The sequence below is a fragment of the Zalophus californianus genome, chromosome 4 (assembly GCF_009762305.2).
Source record: "Zalophus californianus isolate mZalCal1 chromosome 4, mZalCal1.pri.v2, whole genome shotgun sequence".
NCBI classification, from domain to species: domain Eukaryota; kingdom Metazoa; phylum Chordata; class Mammalia; order Carnivora; family Otariidae; genus Zalophus; species Zalophus californianus.
The window spans coordinates 107,059,065-107,069,840 of record NC_045598.1 but is presented as its reverse complement, the minus strand read 5'-3'; the positions used below and the strand labels follow the sequence as shown (position 1 = coordinate 107,069,840).

The 10,776-nt window shown below is 49.5% G+C and overlaps 1 protein-coding gene across 1 annotated transcript; it reads right to left on the bottom strand.

Moving 5' to 3' along the window:
• Nucleotides 1-266: 266 nt before the first annotated feature.
• On the bottom strand, nt 267-1,307 carry IVL (involucrin). Its single transcript, XM_027611528.1, has one exon. The coding sequence runs from the start codon at nt 1,305-1,307 to the stop codon at nt 267-269; it is 1,041 nt and encodes a 346-aa protein (XP_027467329.1).
• Nucleotides 1,308-10,776: the final 9,469 nt, after the last annotated feature.

Below are 10,776 nucleotides of genomic sequence, written 5' to 3'. Positions count from 1 at the left end.
CTGGGGACGAAGTCAGAGTTAGTATGGTAACTGTCTCCTTAGGCAGAGGTTCTGGCCACCTGAGGTTGGGACCGAGTTCATTAGGGGTGGTTGCTGAACAATAACTTCCCCTTCTCCCAGCCCCATCAAAGAAACAGAAGGACAGGGTCAGACAGGTTCACAGATGAAGCAGGCCACCCAGGCTGGGGACCTGAGATTAGCGAGGCCACTGGCTCTCTCTTCACTTGTGTGGGATGGCCTGAGAGCCTCTGGGATACTGGGGGTGCTTACTTATGTTTTGGGGAGCCATACAGCTCCTGCTTCTGCTGTTGCTGCTCTGTGAGGGGTAAGACTTCTCCCTTCAGTGGCTGAACTGGCTGGGTCTCTTGGACCTGGTCAGGAGCTGGGACAAATGCAGGCCACTCCACCTGCCCCTCCTGCTGCTCTGCTGGCTCTGGTGGCTGCTCCTTCTGTTCCAGCAGCTGCTCTTCTTTCTTTTCCAATTGCTCATTTCTCTTTGCTAGCTCTTGATCCAGTTGCTGGTCCAAGAGCTTCTTCTCCTGTTCCAGCTGTTTCTTTTGCTGCTGCTCTCTTTGTGCTTTCACCTGCTCCAGCTGCTGCTCCAGATTTTTTGCTTCCTGGTGTTCCTCACACTGTTCCTCTTGCTGCTGCTGCTGTATTTTCTGCTCCTTTGGCTCATCCTTCTGCTGTTCCAGATGCTGTCCCAAGTGCAGTTCCTGCTCCTGTGACTCTTGCTGCTGCTGCCGCTGTTCCAGATGCCGTTCCTGCTCCTGTAGCTCCTGCTGTTGCTGTTCCAGATGCAGTTCCTGCTCCTGTGACTCTTGCTGCTCCTGCTGTTCCAGATGCTGTTCTTGCTCTTGTAACTCCTGTTGCTGCTGTTCCAGATGCTGTTCCAGGCACAGTTTCTGTTCCTGTGATTCTTGTTGTTGTTGCTGCTGCTGCTGTTCCAGGCACAGTTCCTGCTCCTGTGATTCTTGTTGCTGCTGCAGTTGCGGCTGTTCCAGGCACAGTTCCTGCTCCTGTGATTCTTGTTGCTGCTGCTGTTGCTGCTGTTCCAGATGCTGTTCCTGCTGCTGTGGCTCACATTGTTGCTCGGGCACCCCCTTCACAAGAGTTGTGTGTTTCTCCGCATGCTCCAAAGGGACCTCCCCTGGGAGCTTGGAGGGCATCTTCTGGCACAGGGCCGGTAGTGGAGTTGGCTGCTTCACTTGCTCCTGCTGGGTATCGATGGGAGGAGAAATAGGCTTGAGGGGCTCCTGATTGAGGGCAGGAGGCAGGGTCACTGGCAGAGTGTGTTGCTGGGACATCCTGGAAGCTGCTTTAGATCAACCTGAAAAACAGAAGGGGTCAGAAGGGTGACTGAAGGCAGAGGGAGTGGATGAATCCCCAGAATCTGCAGAAGGGCATGGTTTCTCAGCATGCCTTCTCTTTCCTTGGGTTGGGGCTCTCCTACCCACTCTGGGCTATGTTCCCCAGATGCAGCAGAGTGAAGGCGAGGAGGGGGAGGGCCGAGAAAGGCCCTCCTGGGAGCCTTTTGTTCCTAGAAAGAGCCAACGAAGAGGTCTGTCTTCAGAGTTACTGGGTGCCATTTCTTGCCTAATCCTTGCCTCTGCCCCTACTTTTGACCTCTACTGACCAAGAAGGAGAGATGAGTTCTGGGGTTATGATGGGAAAAGGTGAAGCCCTAGGAAAAGAGGGATACTCCTGGAGGACTCCTGAGTCCTAGAAAATCAGTGGTCCATGGCACATACCCTGGACTACTCACAGAACAGGTGAGCACACAGTCAGCTTAAGTTATCCCACTGAAAGGTTGTATGTTTCTGAGCAGGTCACTTAATCCTGCTGGGCCTCAGATTTCTCCCCTATAAAATTAGCAGATTGGCTTGTTCAACTCAAGGGGTTTGTTTCATGACTTTCACAGGTTTAGCTGCAGCCCTAGCACTTAGGGGATGGGGTGGGGGGAGGGGCTGGAAGGTTGCTGGGAAGCAGAGCCAGTTCTTTCAAGTCTTGTACTTCTAAGTTGGGTTTTCCAGCTTCTGCTTTGCCTGGGTTTCTCCAAATAAAAGATTTTCCCCATTTTGCCATTCTTCCTTCTGCAGTACAACAAGAGTTACATGCATTTCCCTCAAACCCCTGCCCTCCTAAAGAACAATCATGGTCAGCCCAAATCAAACAGTTTCAGGGAAGAAATTGACTGTACTCCCCCTCATCCCCATCTTACCTCTTTTGTCTCTCTCTCTCTCTCTCTCTCTATCTCTCTCACACACACACTCCAAAACATCAAACCAAGGAAAGATGGGACAGGAGGGGAAGGGATTGCTCTCCTGTGTTTCCATGCCATGACATATGTCCTTCAGCATAGTGACCTGAGCCCTCCTAGAAAGACAGGTAGTCCAGTTGAATCCAGCCTGAGAGTAATCCATGCACCTGCCCAGGCTGGCCACCCTAGCCACATTCTAGTGTGCTGGATGCCCCTGGTGCCAGCCCCAGTCCTCCCAGCTAATACTTACCAGACTCACAGTAGAGATGGCTGCAGAGTCCTCTCGTGGAGTTCTGAGCTGAACAGGGGCCAGGGTGCCCTTTATATTGTTCCCCAGCCCAACCTCCTTCCCTGGTTGAAGGAGATGGACTGGTTTCACCACTCAAATTGGTCAACTTCCTTCAGCCCCTTTCTGACTCATCACAGGCACCTGAAGCAGAAAACCCCTCAGGGCCCCTTTTCATGGAGACACACAGAGAACTCTGGGGGCTCCATCACTCCTGTGATACTCATCTGACCTGGGCATGGGGAGGTGAGAGAAGCATCTTGGGAAACTGGTCCTCTTTTCCTATTGCTTTGTGACCTCAGCCAAGCCTTTTCTCTGAATCTTAATTTCTTCACTTGTAAAACAGGGTCATCCTGATAATTAGGCCTGGAGATTCATTTCCAAGGGCATGGAATGGAAAGTTATGTGTTTCTATGGGATGTTCAGGCTGGGGTATGTGGTATCAGGGTGGGAAGAATCACATCTCATGAAGGGATGGGGTTGCTGGGGATTCTTGTGGCCACTAGCCCACAGTCCATCTGCTCTCAGGACATACCTATAACTCTAATCTGTATGGAAATAAATCCTGTCCTGAGGGGGTCAAACTTTAGACCAGAAGGGTCAAGTAGAAGGCTTGTAGGGGTCTTCTGCTGTGAGCTAGGGGCTGCCTAGGTCCCATGACCAAGTTTGTAGTTACAGAAGTTCTCAAGAAAGCCATGCTCATAAATACTCCAAAGCATGGATCACTCACACAAGGAAACAGGTATTAAATATAAAATATATAACATAATAAATATTGCTTTTTATTGTTTTTTCTATAATTTTCTTAGAGTGCATAAAGGTATAAAGATCAAAACCAAATCATCCATTGCTTTCTCCAAATCATTCTTTAAAAATACCTTAAGCATCTCTTCAGGGTGGGGGTTGGAGCATATCCCTCTTCAATGCCAAAAGTGACCAAGCTCATCTGGAATCCAAATTCACTGCTATAGTTTCAAAGACCTTCACTAGGTTTCCTCAGTTCCTAGGACAAGTCCAGGGTTTCCCACCTCAGGGCTTGGTGTCTGCTCTCTCTTGGCCGATTGGCTTCTGCAGGGTTCTTGGCTCTCTGTATCTTTTGGCTTCCGATAAGTGCTGGGGTCTGCTGGAGAGCCTTCCTTGACTCCCTACCTAGAGGCTTATCTTCTGGTTCGCTTCATTGCACTGATAACAGTTGAGAGCCCTTTTTGTATTTGTTCACTTGTTTCTTTTTTGTCTTTCCATTGGAAAATAAGCTCCATAAGGGGGGTTTTTGCCTGCTGTGTTTTCTACCATGTTCCCAGAATTTATCATAACCACAACATATACAAAGTGCTCTATAAATATTAGTTGAAGGAATGAATGAATGGTAAATCTCAACACCTGGAGATAACACTATTAAACATTTTAGCATTGTGCATGTGCACGAGTATATGAACAAAATCAAATTGTGACTTTGCCTTTCTTTTTAATGATTGGGTAATAGCTTATTTTGTAGACAACATTTATTTAAACTCTCTTCTTTACAACCTAATCAAAAGGAAATTTTAGAATAATATGTAGGCAAATACTCATTTCTGGGGCTAATTTTGAGGAGTGTCCTGATTCCCAATGGTTTCCTGATAGGCACCTTCCTCCCAGCCCCAAATAGATCTATTTATAGTGTTAATTTTGCCATGTGCCTGGGGCTCAGTCTGAAAAGACAGGATCATTCCCTCCTCTGGAATACTACCCTCTACCCTTGCCCAGTCTGTTCTCTGAACCCACCCAGGACCTCACACTGCCTTCCCTGTAGCACAGGAATAAGCTATCTTCTGAGGTAGGGAAAGCCCTCTTCACACCCTCTGCCTTCCTCCTCCCCCATGAAGAACTAACCAAGCATCTTCACATGGGCACCCATGACTTGCACTCAGATGCTGACCTCACATGGGAGGAATCTGCCTCTCCCCAGCCCATGACAGTCAGTCTCAGGGCAGCAGGCCCTGCTCAAGGAAGTCACACCGGTCTTATGGGTTTCTAGGGGCTCCTATCTGCCAGATCTTCCTCCCGCCCTCTGATTCACAGCATAATGAGAGCTTTGGGGGGAAGACAGTGTGTGTGAACCTTTGGCCACTCGGCAAATTTAGGGTGTGGGGAGAAGTGTGGAGCGGGGAGCTGAGGTAGTATGTGTGTGCAGGGGAGGGGTTGGAGAAGCCCCAGCATTTTAAGGGTTCAGAGGCCCCATGCTCTGCCCTCAGATTGCCCCATTTAGGGGACAGAGGTGCATGTATATGGGGGAGATTCTCTCAATGTCTGTGTGAGTGATCTCATAGGCCCTGGGTGCACATGATGAGTCTGGGTAACTGTCCAGCCCCCGCCCAGTGTAATGAGGATGAGCTCATATCCCATGACACATGGCAGAGGCCTTACCCTAGCTCTTCCCTAACCCAGGGAGACCCTGGATATTTCTCTTGTAGAGGCAGAAACCGGCTGGGTTCTCTTTCTCTCTGAGTGAGACAATCCATTTGAACTATTGCCTAGCTGTGGGGAGGAGGGAGCATTGGTTACTGCATTTCACTGCCTTGTGGGGAGGATATCAAGGATAGCTCTTAGTAAGCTGGCATTATGGGGTAATGGCAGAGGGTCCTAGAAAGGTGACTTGGACCAGGAGATCCTGTGTTCCCATCTTAGGTATCCATGCCTAAACTGTTTCCTGGTGAGGCAATGCCCCCACTCTCTGAAGCCGTTAACTTGTCCTTCCTCCCCATAGGCCTCCTCCTCTGACCAGGTCACTGCCACTGACATCATCTCCCAATCTGCAACCCTCACTGATAGGCTTCCCATATGCCCTGAATCCTCCTTGTTCTCCTTCACATCCTCCTGAACCTGACCTCCACTCCTCATTCACCTCTTGAGCCCATCTGCTGCTCTGGGAGGCAATAAGGCAAGGAAGGGAGATAAGACCAACAAAGGGCCAAGAGGCTGATTCTTCCTCCCTGGGCTTCTGGGTTGGTTGGGGTGATGTGTTCCATTTGCCTCTGTTTGTCTTCCTCTGGCTTCCCCTCTTTGTCCTGTGGGATTGCTGGTTCCCATATTCAGTCCCCAGTGCTGATTGCTGTAGAAAACCAGTCACAGTTTTACTCTTGGAACAGCAAGAGGAGCAAAGGCATGAAAGGCTATCAGTAGTGGAGGAAAGGAGATGCTCAGTGCCCTCCCCCTCCAGGTGGCAGGGTGTCTTCCCCCTTGGGCTCACTATTTAGGCAATCACATTCTTTGTGTTGAATCTCTGTACCAGAATGCAGGAGCATGCCTGAACTGAGGGGACTTAATGCATGGGGAAGACCTCATCTAGTGCCTGGTACATAAGAGCTTCCTAACACAGCCTGGTGCTTGCAAGGCAGCCAGGACCCTGTAGTGACAGGTGGGCACTGAAGTCTGTAGAGGAGATATGACTTGCCCAAGGGCCTACAGAAGGTCTGCAATTGAGCTGAGCTGGAAACCACATGATCCGGATCTCCATGCAGTGGACTCTCTTCCCCAGCAGGCTGCCTCCCCAGGTGACTGAGTGTCTGATGGCAGTGACATGTTGCATGGGATAACCTCAGATATCTTCCAACCCCATGAGTCAGCCATTTACTGACTGACCCCATTGTGGTCAGTTCTAGGTTTTCTGGAAGAAGGGCCAGTCTTCTCTTGCTCAGATGCAGCCAAAATGTGCTTGGGTTGACCCTCATTAGTCCTGGGAATAGAAAACTCTACTTTCTGGCTGGTGCTGGTGTTTATTTTAGCTTAATCCAACCAGGAGGATGTTACTGTTCAAGGTTGAGCACTGGCCTTGGAATAAGACAGGCCCAGGTTTGAATCTTACTGTACCTCTTGTTATCTGGACAAGTCACATTAACTCTATGGTCCTTAGTTTCTTTGTTTATAAAATGGGGATAAAAATACCTCCTTCTATTCCTGTAAGGAGTTGGTGAGGTAATACATGTGGTTAGCACATAGACTGTACTCAAACTGACTTTTTTATTGTTGAGAATCATGGCCAATGTTTGCTGATGGAATGCAGTGTGTTACTGACCTATATATAGAGTTTAAAGGATGCAAGTTATTCAAAAACCTTCAGCTTTAAGTTTCTCATTTTGCCAATGGGAAGCCTGAAACCCCAAAGTCCCACAACACATGGGAGTAGAGTGGAGACAGAAGCCAGGTCTGATTTCCCATTTACTCCTTCTGGATGGCCTGCTCCTGAGCCTCAGGCGGTACTTCAGCTCAGCCTAGGAGACTGTCTCCCTTGTGCATGAGGCCCCGTAAAGACTGATTGTGTTCCCTCATGCTTGGCTCACTGAGGAATCCAAATGGGATTGCATTCCTAAGGCATGATGGCTCCTGGAGGGGCCTGGGGCCCCATGTGGGCAGGAGAGAGGCAGCCATTTGAGTCTAACCTTGATGTGGACAAAAAAAGGAATCCAGGTGATAGTTGAGGAGTATACAGACAGATCCATGGGGCCAGAGATGGATGCCAAGGTCTCTGCCCACCACAGAGAATGCAGATGATGGGCAAAGGACACTTAGGGTAAGACTTCACCCAGGCTGTGTGCAGGATCTGAAGGCAGTACCTAGAAGAGCACATCTGGTAGAAGGCAGACTAGAAGAATGACAAGGCCACAGGTGGAGGGAATAGGGAGGGACATCACAGAGCAGAGACAAGAGGTAGGTGCAGAACAAAAAGGGAAAGAGGGACAAAGTCCAGCTGTGCAGTCTGTCAAGAAGGGTTGCCAGTGGTCAGACAAGTCAAAGGAGTCAGGGACACCTCAGGACTTGGCCAACCTCCTGGTTTTACACTCTCCATCCCTCTGCCTCCCCTGCTATTTAGGGAGTGGTGGGGGGTGGGGGACATCTGACCCTGCATCAGCTGCCTCCTGAGAGGAGTATTTGCTCTTAAAATGACTTTTGAACTGGTTTGCATGCGTATGGAGTACGTGCATGCACATGTGTGTGTGTAGGAGTGTGTGTGAGTGTGTGTAGTTTTGTGTGGTGGGCGTGACCTGGCAACATATCTGGTCCTGAAAGAGAGGCTTTCACCAGGAGGAGTTAGTGCTTGCATTTCCTTGCCTCTCTTGGGTCCTACTGAGCTCCTGTGAGCAGCCCCAGCATGGCCTCTTTCTAACCTCCTCTATAATCTGTGTTTGTGGACAGTTTGTTGTGAAGCTGTCCAACTGCTTTAGGCCTCCAGATGGGTTGGTGTGGTCCAGACTATAAAACAGTGCCCAGTCTGTCCTACCTGAAATGTGCCTACCGGCTTCCTATCTCCAGCAAACCAGGCCACGGTGCAGAGTCAGGGCAAGTGATGACATCTGGGGCCCCAGCTGGGCCAGTGTACCGGTGAGAGCCTTGGCCTGCCCCCCGACCCTCCCAGTCAGTCAGGGAGATACAACTGGTGACCTCAACAAACCCTAGGTTTAGGGTGTACTCCCTGCTTCTGCTCTTAGGAAGGTCCCATCTGATGGAGCAACAGGTACAGAAACTGAGAGATGGGTGTGCTTCGATGCCATGGCATGTGAACACTCAGCTACCTGGCCTGTGCATGGATGCAAGTGAGAATAGAGCAGGGCTGCAAGAGTCTCCCTGAGGAGAATGCAAAGGAAAGAAACCTGCAAAGCCTGCTGTTAATGAGACATAGTGCGAAATACTCCTCATCCTCTAACTTAATCCTATGTATGACACAGATGAGGGACTGAGACACAGAGTAGTGTAACAAATGGCCAGTGGTCTCGCAGCCAACAAGTGCATCAAGCAGGGAGTCTCTGTTCCCAAGCCAACCTCTCTCTCCACCACTAAAGACAGAGATGCCCATTGAATGGGATAGATATGGGAGTCCTGTTGCATCCCCAGGAAGAGCCCATGGTTGTCACAGAGGAAGACCAGAGAGCTGCAAAGTGTAGACAGGGGAGATGGAAACTGCAGGAGTGTTATTTTCCTGCCACTCAGGTTTTACTAGAAAGCCTGCTTGGCGTGGGATGGGGGCAGGAAGGGGAAAGAGAGGTCAGAGGGCTTTGGGCGAGAAAAGCAGGTCCAGGGCTTCTCCTTTCAGGCAAGTTCTTGCTTGCTGGGCTTCAGCCTTGCCCTCCTCTTTCCCCTGTGCCCTGGCCTCTGATTCTTCTTCCAGGAGCCTCTGGCCCCGTCATCCCAGAGCCACCTCCCTCTCCAGTGAAGGATCCAGGTCTAAGAGATCTGGTGCTGGAGGGGCCTTCACAGTCAGCGAGTCCAGCCCTGGTTTGGAAAGAAAGACACAGTCTAGAGAGAGGAAGGATCATACTGGGGGGTCAGTGGCAGGGTTAGGACAGGCCCAGCTCTCCTGAGTTCACTTTTACTCATCTTTATGCCTTTGTGCATTCAATTCTCTCTGTGATATACCTTTTTTTACCTTCTGCCTTATTGTTTTTTCATCCAACTGCTATTTATTGAGAGCTTCCCATGAGCCCATGTTCTATGGTACCAGGGTCACAGCATTGAACAAAACAGGTGAATATCCCTACCCTCCTAAAGCTGTCATTCCAATGCAAGAGGCAGAAAAGGAAAATAAACATATACCCAGAAAATAAAGCATGCTAGAAATACCGTGTAGAAAAATAGGGCAAGAAAGAGGTGTGGAGCACTAGGGGAGGGGATGTGGTTTATTTTAAATGGAGTAATCAGGAGAGACTCACAGCAAGAACCTGAGGAAGACATCAGTGTGAAGGTTAAGCGGGGAGAGGGAACAGCAGGGGCCATGTCCCTGAGGCAGGAGTTTGCCTGGCATGTTCTGGAACCAGTATCTGGTAGGCCTGTATCTGGGCATGTGTGAACAAGGGACAGAGAGGTAAGAGGTGAGGGTGCAGGAGTGAATGATGGTGGGTAATGCAGGAAATCATGCAGCAGCTTGGGCTTTCACGGTGAATGAGATGAAAAGCCACAGGAGAGTGCTGTACAGAGCAATGGCATCATCTGACTTACTTTGAAAGGGGTCTCCCTGGTAAGGATCGGAGCAGGTAGAACTATATGAGGCAGTTGTATTAATTTAGTAATGGCTTGGAATTAGGGGGATAGCAGTAGAGGCAGGGAGAAGTGGTCAGATTACAGATGTGTTTTAACAATGGAATCAGTAAGATTCTCTAACAAATTAGATAAAAGGTATAGATGCGGGGCACCTGGGTGGCTCAGTTGGTTAAGTGTCTGCCTTCAGCTCAGGTCATGATCCTAGAGTCCTGGGATTGAGTTCTGCATCAAGCTCCACATCAGTCTCCCTACTCAGCGGGGAGCCTGCTTCTCCCTCTGCCTGCCGCTCCCCCTGCTTGTGCGTGTGCTCTCTCTCTCTCTGTCAAATAAATAAAAAAAGGTATAGATGGGAGCAAACAGTGACTCAAAAGTTCTGGGTCTGAATGACTGTAAGGACGGAGCTGTCATTCACAGTGATAGGGAAAACCACAAGTTTTGTGGAAAAGATCGATAGTGAGCGCTTTGGGGCATGTTAAGTTTGGGATGCCCATTAGACATCCAAGTAGACAGATATACCAGTCTTGAGTTCAGAACAAGGGTTCATGCAATGGTTGTAAGTTTGGAATCACCAGCATATAAATGGCATTTAAATCATGAGCCAGAATGAGATCATCATGGGAATAAATACAGACAGAAAAGAGGAGAGGCTCAAGGACAGTCCCCTGAATCATTCCAGTATTAAGTGATCAGATGAGAAGGAACAAGTGAAGAAGACTGAAGAAAACTGGGGAAGAGTGGCCAGTGGAGTAAGACATGTGCCAGGAGAATGGGATTTGCCCATTCCCCATGTGGAGATGTGGCCGTGGAGGGGAATGGACACCTGGGGAAACGCTGTACAAATGAGGACTGAGAATGCCCTCAGAGCTGGGCAACATGGATTCTGTTGGTAACCTTGACAAGGCAACCACAGGCAGCAGTGAGGATGAAAGCCAGACTGCAGTGGCTTCAAGAGCAAAGGAGAAGAGGGAGCTTGAGAACAGTGAGCATAGACAGTATTTCCAAAAAATGTTGTAGTGAGGAGAAGATGAATGGGGTACCAGCCAGTGCTGACTCCCTTCCTCCAGCTTCTAAACCCCATGCCTGACTTTACCCTTCCTCTGCTGGGGAGCTGTCACTCACAGACCACAGTCCATGAGGCCCTGGTTGTGCTACAGCCCGTGTTCATTTCAGCCCTTCACCCACTCCCCAATTCCTACTTGTGGAGGGTTTGCATGGAGCC

Excerpts from the sequence above, each read along its gene's own strand:
- IVL (XM_027611528.1), bottom strand. The coding sequence starts at position 1,307 with ATGTCCCAGCAACACACTCTGCCAGTGACCCTGCCTCCTGCCCTCAAT.